The sequence below is a fragment of the Plasmodium yoelii genome, assembly GCF_900002385.2.
Source record: "Plasmodium yoelii strain 17X genome assembly, chromosome: 2".
Taxonomy (NCBI): Eukaryota; Apicomplexa; class Aconoidasida; order Haemosporida; family Plasmodiidae; genus Plasmodium; species Plasmodium yoelii.
In genome coordinates, this window is record NC_036174.2 from 774,551 (window position 1) to 786,834 (window position 12,284).

General features: G+C 22.6%; 3 protein-coding genes across 3 annotated transcripts; 2 read left to right on the forward strand and 1 right to left on the reverse strand.

Annotated features, from left to right (window-relative positions):
- Positions 1–1,362: 1,362 nt before the first annotated feature.
- Positions 1,363–3,534, forward strand: PY17X_0217601 (uncharacterized protein; the record flags this gene model as incomplete). The annotated part of the gene is made up of 3 exons (XM_722901.1): positions 1,363–1,377; positions 1,500–2,900; positions 2,989–3,534. The coding sequence occupies 3 exons, from the start codon at positions 1,363–1,365 to the stop codon at positions 3,532–3,534; spliced, it is 1,962 nt and encodes a 653-aa protein (XP_727994.1).
- A 493-nt stretch (positions 3,535–4,027) lies between these two features.
- On the reverse strand, positions 4,028–5,487 carry PY17X_0217701 (fam-a protein; the record flags this gene model as incomplete). The annotated part of the gene is made up of 6 exons (XM_022956173.1): positions 4,028–4,069; positions 4,226–4,456; positions 4,537–4,640; positions 4,811–4,880; positions 4,976–5,213; positions 5,357–5,487. The coding sequence occupies 6 exons, from the start codon at positions 5,485–5,487 to the stop codon at positions 4,028–4,030; spliced, it is 816 nt and encodes a 271-aa protein (XP_022810957.1).
- Positions 5,488–8,440: 2,953 nt separating this feature from the next.
- Positions 8,441–10,873, forward strand: PY17X_0217800 (PIR protein; the record flags this gene model as incomplete). The annotated part of the gene is made up of 3 exons (XM_034637624.1): positions 8,441–8,458; positions 8,565–10,649; positions 10,760–10,873. The coding sequence occupies 3 exons, from the start codon at positions 8,441–8,443 to the stop codon at positions 10,871–10,873; spliced, it is 2,217 nt and encodes a 738-aa protein (XP_034493349.1).
- Positions 10,874–12,284: the final 1,411 nt, after the last annotated feature.

The window sequence follows — 12,284 nt, forward strand, 5'->3', positions numbered from 1 at the left end:
ATTGGTTTAAATTATTCCTCTTGAGTGCATTAATTATTTCATTGTAGTAAACAGTGATATATCATTAGTAACTACAATAATAATATTAGATTAATATATTATTAAATACGAACGAATATATTATGTTTATTTGATGCACCACATGGGTATAAATTAATTATATATATTATTAAAGGTATGATAAGATTAAAATTGTATGCATACAAGATCAAATGAAATATTATAACATTTATTTAAGTAAGGTTTAATGGGATAATATTAGAATTAACAACACCCAAAAAAATAATATTAATTTTATTAATGATTCTATAGTTTTCTTAAAAATATAGTTGTTCTATATTGAATTAAATGTTTTATTATAAAATATTTAGTATATAATATGTTTAGATTATAAGTAGAAATGTGCACTATAATGGGAGAATCGGTTATATTGTTTCTAAAAGTTTATTATCACCACTAAATAAAAAGCAAATGTTAAAATTATAAACCTATAAAATTTAAGTAAAATACATGAAAGGAATTTCATATAGCTTCTTTTATAAATTAAAATTAGTTTTATATTATCCAAGTTTTAAAAAGATACATCTAAAATTATTTTATAAGGCATATTTATGTATAAAGTTATTAAATATTATAAAATACCTTTATAATATATATATTAATTATATTATAAATACGAACTACATATAATATATTTAGAAAAGTAGTAGTGTTTACCTATTCCATAAATATTATAATTTAAATAAGCAATTTGTTTTATATTATTATATATGATATTAAAAAATGTAAGATCCAATATGGAATAATAACATATATAAATATTTGACATTCAAATAATAAAATAAAATATATTTTTAACAGTTATAGTAATATATTTCTAGTTTTTTATATATTTATAGCAACATAAGTTTTGAAACTCCTTTATTAAAAAAATAGTGAATATATATTTATTTACATGTGCAAGCCTATAACACAAATATATTATTATATGAAACAAATTTAATATATTTTTGTTATGACGTTCCATGAATTTGTGCAATATAATTATTCAATATATTGTTTAAAAAAGTTGTATTACGTATAAAATATATTATATATAGATATGATAAAAATGTTAAACAAATAACCTCTTAAGGAAGTTTAGTGATTGCCATAAATAAAAATTAAATACCTTTTTAATACTATTATTATATTACTATTGTATGTTAATTTAGTATTAAAACTAATAGAATCTCTTTAAATATGTAGATTAATTATATAGAAGACCATTAATCGGATAACACATTTTATTACAATACATTCCTTATGTACAAAATAGTATTATGACAAATTGTTTACAGATTAAAAATAAAATCCAGCATAATGACTCTCAATGTGGTATACACATTTTTTAATAAAATTAATTTTATTTTATTATTTTTGCATTGTTTATAAATTAACTTAAATTTCATAATATTTCATTAATACATATTTTATTAATTTTTATAATATGTTCTTAGTGCAAAGCATTTAAAGAAATTGACGATTATTGGGATAATGGGTTTTCTTTCGGGAATAATGATATCTTTACTGGATTACACAATTTTTATTGTCATACTAACAAGGAAACAGGGAAAGGAGAATGTAAAACTAGCGGTCAAACAGTTAGCGCTATTACTGTATTATTACTTAATAATTTGTTCACCGGAGATGAATATATAGAATCTGAGGATAAAAATAACGAATATATGACGTATATTATGCTATGGTTAAGTAATAAAATGAAACTAATTAAATATGGGAACTACGGAAGCGTGGCAGATTTTTATGTCACGTTTATAAAAGGTGCTGAAAAGTATAAAGAATATCTTGATAAAATCGATAAAAACCACAAAATAATGAATCTTGAAATTGCTAGAATGCGTACACTTTATGGGTTACTTAATGAGCTGTGTAATGCGATTATTAATTATACCAACGATTCTTCAACTTGCTCCAATTTTTCAAATTGCCCCTATTTTTCAAATTTTGTTAGCAATTGGGAAAAACAACTAAATAAACTTGTTGAGAAAAAAAAAAAGTTTTTTGAAGATGAGTATTATTGTAATGTATTGGTTACTTTACAAAATGCTTATCAGAAATTTAAAAACGATAATAATATCCAAAAAAAACTTCCAGAAATTATGGAGGTAGAAGATATAATTTATTGTAAGGAATTATGTGGAGGAGCAACAAGTTCATCGAAAGTTATAGGTGTGGAGTTTCGAGATGTATTGCCTAAAGAAAAAGATTTAGATAAATGGGAAGATATCTTGAGATATATAGATGTTTTTAAAAAATTATTTAAAACGTATAGTTTATATTTTAATTTTTTTTTTACTAATAATGTCAATGACTTATATAAAAAGGCGTTTCCAACCTTAAAAAATTATTACTGTAAATTTATAAAATTTGCTGGTACCACGATTGGTCATGTGAATGACCAACTTAAAACAGCAATAGAAACTTATGCACCAGATAATTGTATATCTGAGGAAAAAGACCCAGAGGATAAACCACCATCATCTCAAGATCCACCTGGCTCATCTGGACCATCTGGACCATCTGACTCATCTGACACACCTGACTCATCTGACACATCTGACACATCTGACACATCTAAACCACCAATTTCTAAGGAACAAATTAACACACCACATTCGTCTCTAGATTTATCTGGAAGTGGAGGTTCTGATCAAAAAAATCCCGAAACATCTCAGATAATAGTATCAAATCCAGTGACGAAACCAAAAACTTCAGTATTCAAAGTAGCAGGAAGTGGAACAACAGAAATAGGTGAGAATCCATTCATCGTATACAAGAAAATGGGAATTTCAATTCTAGTTCTTTTAATACCCATCGCTTTAGCTATTATGTACAAGGTAAATAAAAAGAAAATTGTGAAGTATACAATTTTTAAAATATTTTCTCACTATAAAATATTATATATTTTTCATAATTTTATGTTAGTATTTGCCATTTGGATGGAGAAAGAAATCGAAGAAAAAAAAAAAGATGAAAAAGGCTATAAATATGTTTGATACAAATGAAACAACAAAAAGAGTTATAAACTCAACTGATCGAAAAAAACCAATGCAAATAATTATAAATTTATCTACTCAAAACAAACAGGGTAAAAAGTTTATAAATTCATCTACTCCAAAAAAACAGGATAAAAAGCTTACAAACTCATATACTCAAAAAAAACAGGATAAAAAACTTACTAATTCGTCTACTCAAAAAAAACAGGATAAAAAGCTTACAAATTTATCTACTCAAAAAAAACAGGATAAAAAGCTTACAAATTTATCTACTCAAAAAAAACAGACTAAAATTTTTATAAATTCATATACTCCAAAAAAACAGGATAAAAACTTTATAAATTTCATTTATTGGGAAAAATATCCATTATTAAATATATATAAACTTATGAAGGCCGATCCTATACCATTTATTATTTTATTTTTGTTGTTTATTTTTTATGTTTATAAAAGAAAAGACGATTCTTTAGAATAATAAATATAATTATAGTTTTTGTTTTGGGTTCAGATTCTTTGGATCTGACTTTAAAATTCAATATAAGTATTAAAAATAATAAAACTGCATATTAATATAAGTAATTTGGCTTATATAAACAATTCAAAAATGTATTTTGTGTAATATTATAATATAAATATATGTATTTTATTAATCTATATAAAACAGTGTTACATGACTGATTCATTTTATTTCAATTACAACTTCCTTTTCTATAACTCTAAAAATATATTAGTTTATAAAATTATTTAGTAACGAAAAAATCATAGGTTTCTTGACATTTTATATTAGTATTAATCTATTTGAAAATAACTAATTTTGAATTTAAATTTTGAGTTTTATAAGAAAAATGAAAGCAATAGAAACAATAAATAAATGTCATTCACGAAAATACATCGTTTTATTAACATAAATCTTCTAATATTACGGTTCTGAAAAATATATATGAAATATATATTTATATATAAAGCTTTTACAATAACGCATTTAGGAAACCGTAACAATGTCTTCCAATCTAAGAAAAAAAACATAAATGGATGAATATATAAAATGTTTAATTTTTTGCAAATTATAGTATACATTATAAATATGCACATTTATTTAAAACGATATTTTTTTTAACAATTATTGAAATAAATTATTATGTTATTAAAATTTGTATATCGCTTACAGAGTCAACATAGACGATATGAATATATCTCTCTCTTTTTTCAATGAGGTATCCAATTAAGTTAGCAAACGTTTTTTTTAATTTCCCTTGTTTAATATCATCTTCAGAATCAATGTCAGTTTCGAATAAATTTGCGCTTTTTACAATTTCGTTTTTATATTTTTTATTGGAAGGGTTGTGATCATTTATATTTGCTGAAGTCATGACCACTATAGTTTTGTTTTCTGATATCTACAAAATTAATAAAAGTGTATTTGAATGATGTGAGAATTACGATTTATAACGAAATAGAAAAGGAAAGCTTCCCTTACTTCAGCCTTTGTAAATAAAGCATAAAAATATCTTTGACGACGTCCAAATTTTTTTTTGTAACGTTGTTGTATCATTACTAAATTTGGAGTGTATACACGGGCAACTTTAAAAAAATATAATAATTTTGCATTATGTAAATTAAAATATTATAAATTTGAAGACATGGGAAATAATAAATAGTATTATATAACAATGGAAATACTAAATCATGAAGTGTCGAATATATAGTAGCGATAATATGTTTATTTGACTAATTATTTGTGTTTTGTATACTTTTAACAAAGTCAGTATTGAAAAAAATGGCATAATCGGGGTCCCATAACATGTTTATTACTTCATTATACTAATGGAAACAAAGAAAAATATATGTATATAAATTATAATAATTATTTAATTTTAATTTGGTATATAACTTTAATATTGTTTGTTAATTTATACATCATCGGGGTCATCAACTTTAAAATGAATTTTTTCAATATTTATATAGTCTTGATGTTTTTTGTTATAAAAAGGCATACTACTATTAGGATTTTTATTAAAAAATTCATAACCATTCATACTTGTAGCATGATAATTTAAAAGTTCCACAGCTTCGTTCATAACTTCACCTGCTTGTATAATTTCTTCTGAATTGGTACATAATAAGTGCTTGTTTTTTTCATATATTTCTTCTGGACTATCATTGATCAAAATGGACATATTTTTTATGCGTACAAAAATAAAGTTATTGTATTTATAACATCGTTGCACAAGTGTATATTTAATATTTTCATAATAAAATATGTAATATATATTATATATATTGTTGTATTGTATTACGTAAGATAATGATATGTTAATTCGGGTGCTGCATCTTCTCCTGGAGCAGGTTCAATGGAAAGGGTTTTATTATTCATATATAGGGAGGTGGTTAAAAGAAATAAAACAATTTGAATATAAAACTTATTCATTTTGGAACTTTACAAACAAAATATTAAAATATATATTAGCATTTTTTTAGTTAAAAGTTAACAACTTGAAAATCTGGACAAGTATAATTAAAATTGAAGCTAATCATTTTCTCCAATAAAGTATAAAAAACTATTATTTAAACGGCAATATGTATGTTTTTATCAGATTTATAGGTTTAATACATTTTTATTTAAATAATTCAACCATAAGACGACATCAATAACAGAAGTTTTCATCAATAATGAATATCAACAATATCATTAATATTATAATGTCTAAAAATAAATAATTTTAGTTATACTATATATATGATATTTTTAATATATAGCATTATGAATACGCTAGTTTTATATTTTTATAATTGACTAAACTCAAATTAAAATTTATAAGACATCCTGTTACGTATGGAATTACATATATACTTACATTTATATATAATAGAAAAAAAAATTGTTATTTTTACCTAATAGAAAATAATCATTTAAAATAAAAATATAAAAGTAAGAAAATAATATAAATATATATATTTGTTTTAATATAATTATACTAAAATAATTGTTTTTCTATTTTTGTCATTTGTTTTACAAAATATCTTTGATAATGGATAATTTTTTAAATAAAACATATCTATTATATTTTTAAATATTAAAATAATTAATTTAATCTGAGAATTCCAGTTAATTTTATAAAAATTATTTATTGGTAGTAATATTGACGCCCATGTTTTTTTATAAATGAATACAAATTATAATTATATTCATTTGAAACATTTGTCTACATTATAATATACCTTCATGTTAATGGGTATATTTTTATTGCTAATTAAACATCTTATCAATATATAATAGATAGTCATAAAATATAGATTCATATAATATAGACAGAGAATCGATATCACAATGTTATTTATAAAAGATGTTTTATGCATCTAACATTTTTAGTAATACATAAAAACTACATTATAAATATATGTATACTATCCTTTTAATTTTCGATTATATATAGTACCATTTTATCCTAATGTTTTAAATTCAAATTATAAAAATAGTTCTATATACATTAATTTATTTATTATAAAGGTATAATAATAGATTAATCACTATTAATTTTTAAATTTTATAGTTTTGAGGTATAAATAAATTATATTTTAAAATTATTAAAAGAAAAAATATAAGTATATTAATAAATTTCATATCATATTTTGTTCTAATATTTTGTTATAATAATTTGTTCTATTAATTGTAAATAACATGATATATAGAATGACGTTATTGTTCTAATATGTATATAATATTGTACCCATGACTAAGCACTGAAATATGTTAAATTTGGGAAGTATATACAATTATATATAAATGCAAAATATACAGAAAAAGTATGTAATAATTAATTTGAACTAATAATATTTTTATTAGGTTATTGTATATATAAAAACTCTAAATTTATAATTTAAATATATTGTTATTGCGAAATAATATATATTTTAAAATATTTTATTTAAAAACTATGAAACTATGAAATATTGTACATTGATTTAAAGGATTTTTATTGAGTGCGCTAATTGTTCCGTTGTACTATACAGTGATATACCAACAACATCATAATAGTAATAACAATAGATAAAGTATTAAATACGAAAAAATCATTAAATTAATTTGATTCAAATACATTGATATATATTATTAAACTTATGATAAGATTAAAATTATGTCACAAAACATCAAATGAAATGTTATAATTTTGGCTTGGTGTTTTTTTAATGTTGCAATATTAGAATTAACGCTACCAAGCAAAATAATATTAATAATTTTATATTTTTTCATCATAGAACTAAATATAGTTTATTATAAAATATAAAAGCAAACTATATATTTAGAAAAGTAATAATTCTAAGTTATTTTTAATGTATACATGAGTTGAAAATTTTAATGGTAAAAAATATAAAACATAATTAAACTATGTAGGATAGGTAAATCTTATATGACAACAGTTTTATCTTAAAAAACACGCTTATCTGATCTCTCCTATTTAAAATGTAAATATAACAATCTAATTATGCATAGTTTTCTATTATACTTTAAAATTAGCATCAATAGTTATTTATATTTTATATATTTAATATTTACTAATTATTATTTTAAAACTATTTACATTCAAAGGCTTATTTAAACTTATAAATAGTTTAATAAAACGGGTTTAGTGCTAATTGTTGTTTTAACAGTGGACATGGTACGCAAAATTGGTTGTAAAATTATCCAATAAAGTATAATTCTAAATTGAAGTATATAGTAATAAAAATAAAGTTGTCGGACTCATTAAAATGGATTATGAATTTATCTATATTAAATAAAAATACTATTAAAATTATGTAATTTGGATAGAACATGTAGCAGCTTAATTTGAAAATACTATAATTTTAATAAAACAGTGATATATAATATTAGAAACAAGTATATAAAAATTTAATATATTTTTAAAAATGACAATTTATATATTTTTAAGGATTTTAATAATAAATTTCTTAATTTTTTATATTTGTACAGTATTTAAGTTTTAGGACGTTGTTTATGTTCTATATTAAAGTATATGTTTAAGTATATATTTTTTAAATTCATTATAAAATTCCTTAATATTTTATAATAAAATTGATTATGTATAATATTATTAGTAATATTGATTTTATGCATAAATTGTATTATATATACATATGGTTAAATATGTATTAAATCAACCATAATTTAAGACGATTTAGTAAATGCTAATAAAAGTAAATATAACATTGTTCTATTAATATTATTGCATTATTATTCCATATTAATTTTAAATTATTATTAAAATTTTCAATGGGTTTAATACTATAAATGTGATATAGGAGAATCATTTACAGGATATATATTTTATATGAAAACAATATGATGTCAATCTACATATAAAGAACAAAATTTCATTACAATGGACGACGAAACAGTGGTAAGTAATTTTATTGTGTTTGATTTGTCTACAAATCACATTAAATTTTATTCAATAAATTTTGTATTAATACATATTTTTATTAATTTATATATAATTTTCTTAGTGTGAGTTATTTTTTGAAGCTGATAAAATTTTGAGTGGTAGTACTGGCATACAGACGAAAATTAACACCTCGCCAGAATATCGTGAATATTGCCCCAATAATAAACCATGCTCAAATAGGGCTGAAAGTATTGGTGCCTTGAGCATGTATTTGTTTACAAATTTTTACAATCAAGAAAGCGGTTATTATGAACATTTTATGATGTGGTTAGCTCATAATTTATTTAAGATAGCTAAAAACAGAAAAAATGGCGACGCCAATAAAATTACTTTAAGTTCGGCTTATGAAAAATATTTAGAGACATCTATGGGGAATTTTAGACAATGGGATATTTTAAATGATGTAAGAGGTGTGAAAGATACTAATCTTAGGTATATGAGTGAATTGTATACGTTACTTAAACATATATGTAATATAATTTCATATTATAATAATAATAATGAAAAACATAAGAAAATTTATACGTATTCTGTCAAGTGTCTTAATCAATATAGAAAAATTTACAAGGCCTTTTCTAAACATGATTCACAGCTACATCTATTGGACAAATTAAAAAGAATATATGACGACTTTAGAAGTTTGGCTATTGAGAATGATACTGATAAAAAAAATAAGATAGAAAAACGTCTTCTAGAACTTACAAAAATGAATGAAAAAGATTCACATTCTACGGACAATTTAAACATATTTGACTTCGATGATCCAAATGATCAATTGGAAGATGAGGATATATCCGAAATTCCGGAGGAAAACAGCATTCAAGAGGAGCAAACATATCATAAAGCCGAAGGAAAAAATATTGTAGAACCCACCAAACTACAAAATACAGTAGATCAAAGATCAATCCAAAGAGAGGAACCATCAGTTTCAGGAGGTACATTAAAAACTTCAGGGAGTGAACCAGAAAATAATGAAAAATTTCAAGGAATTTCTATAGAAACAACAAAAGAAAGTTTGTCACCAAAATCACAAGATCAAGCACTATCTCGAGAAATATCTCAATTAGAACCAAAAATGCAACCCCAACTAGAACCAGAACCGCAACCACAACCACAACCACATTCAGAATCACCACCATTACCACAACCACGGCCAGAATCACCAACACAGACAGAATCATCAACACATCCAGAACCACCAACACACCCAGAACCACAACCACAGACAGAATCACCAACACAGTTAGAATCACAACCACAGACAGAATCACCAACACAGTTAGAATCACAACTACAGCTAGAATCACAACCAGTACCACAAACAATATCACAGCCAGGGTTGCAAACTATAGAGAATGTGGAACAACCTGCATCTACACAAGAAAACTCATTGACGAGCTATGAAACTATAAAAAAAATCACACAAACGAATGTTTTATATGATTTCTATAAACTGCATGTTTCATCTTTTTATAAAAACCTTACTAAATATGGAAATCGTTTATATGAAAGTGCATCAACTAGCTTAACAAAGGGTTATTCTGTATTTAATAATATTGCTAATGATTTAATTACTCAATCAAATAAAGTAACTGTTACATTACCATCAGTTGATAATAGCATTCAACTAGAAGATTCGGAAGATGATTTACCTCCATCTGATAGTCCATCAGAAATGCCCTTATCTTCATCGACAGAATCTATTGACAAAAAAACTGATGAAAACCATGGAAAACAACATGAAGGTGGAAGCCACGAAACAAATCCTGGAGGTGTAAGCCAAGAAAAAGAACCTGAAAGTAGAAGCCAAGAAATAAATTCTGAAGGTGGAATCCACGAAACAAATCTTGAAGATAAAGGCAAAATAAGTGAAACTGAAAGTAAAGGACAAATAATTGCAACTGAACAATTAACACCAATTCTAGCTCCTAAAGATTCCTCAAAGGATTCTATCAATATAACATATTATCAAGAAATTGGGCAAATTCCTTCGGAAATCAACGTACAAAGAGACATATCTGAAATCAAGGTACAAAATGGCATATTTGAAAAAGGATTTCCAGTAAATTTATTTAAAGAAAGCAAATTAATTTTATATTCATTTATAGTTATTGCAATACTCGTTATGTTAGCAGTTATGTATAAGGTAAATAGATAAAAAATTATTAAATAGAAAATTAAAAAATATGTATTACTACATATTTTATGTATACATAAAAGACAAATAACTATATATTTTTACTATTTTTATGTTAGTGTTTAGGATTTGGGCGGAGAAAAAAGGAGAAAAAAAAAAAAAAAATGAAAAAGATCAGAAAAATGTGTGATGAAAATAATACCGAAAAGTTGAAATGCATTCATCGAAAATAACCAATGGGATAATTATAAATTGAGGTGATAAGATAATGATATTATTAAGTATATAGAAGCATATAGAGGAAGGTTATATGGGAGGGTTTTGAGTTATACTTTTATTTAATTTTTTATAATTTGATAATATTTATTTGTCTATGAAAGTTTTCTAAATTCGATTATAATAGAAAACACAATTTAAATATATATAGTAATACATTATAAAAAATAAAAAATATACATGTCATATTCCAAAATTTGAAGCAACTATGTGAAGAATATTTTAACACAAACAGAAAATGAATATTAATATTATAGACTCTCATAAAGGAAACATATTTCATAAAATATAATACTCATATTTGATTTTTCCTTGCAATTTAAATATGAATAAAACACAACATGCATATTTTATTCGAATTATATTACTAATGTGGAATTTGTTATTATACTTTATGTATTCATATCAAAAATACATTATAGTGTATGTATAATAACTTTTAAAAATTTAATATAAATAATACTCATTTTTTTGTATTTAAATATTTTATGCTTTTAAATTTTAATTTACATGAATATAAATTGTTTTATATTATTTGTTTATTTGGCATAAAATTTTAATATTATATAACGTATCAACATTTAAGGTTTGTTGTTATATATATAACTATGAAATATATCATATTTTAAATTAAATAAAATGAAATATATAAGTATATTAATAAAATTTCTTAATATATTTTGTTTTTAATAATTTTTATAAAAATTAAAAAATTGGGTATAGAGAATTAGGGTTATTATTCGAATATATACACATATAAAATATTGTGTTATTGATTAAACATAAAAATATTATTTACTTCAAGAAAATAATATAATTATATATTAATGCAAATACTATGGTAAAATTATGTTCCAATTAATATGTTTGAATGTTATATTTTTTCTATTATACATACACGAATCATGAAAATATTCTGCATTTATTTAAATTAATTATATTGAGTGCATTAATTATGCCACAGTAGTATACAATGCTATAACCAAAACAACAACAATATTAGATGAATATATTATTAAATACGGACAAATGCATTATGTTTATTTGATATACCTATATGGGTGTAAATCCATTATATATATTATTAAACGGGTGACAAAATCAAAATTGTGTGCATAAATATCACATGAAATATTGCAACATTTATTTAAGCTTTAATGTGATGATATTAGTATTAACACTATCAAATCATGTATTATTAATTCTATTAGCAATTATATAGTTTCCTTTGAATGAACATTTTCCTATTATTAAATATAATTTTGTTAGAAAATATCCAATATATAATATTTACTTAGGTCATTGTCAGAAAATTACAAAAGAAAAAGTAAAACCATGTTATATTGCTTTCCAAATGAATTGATTATT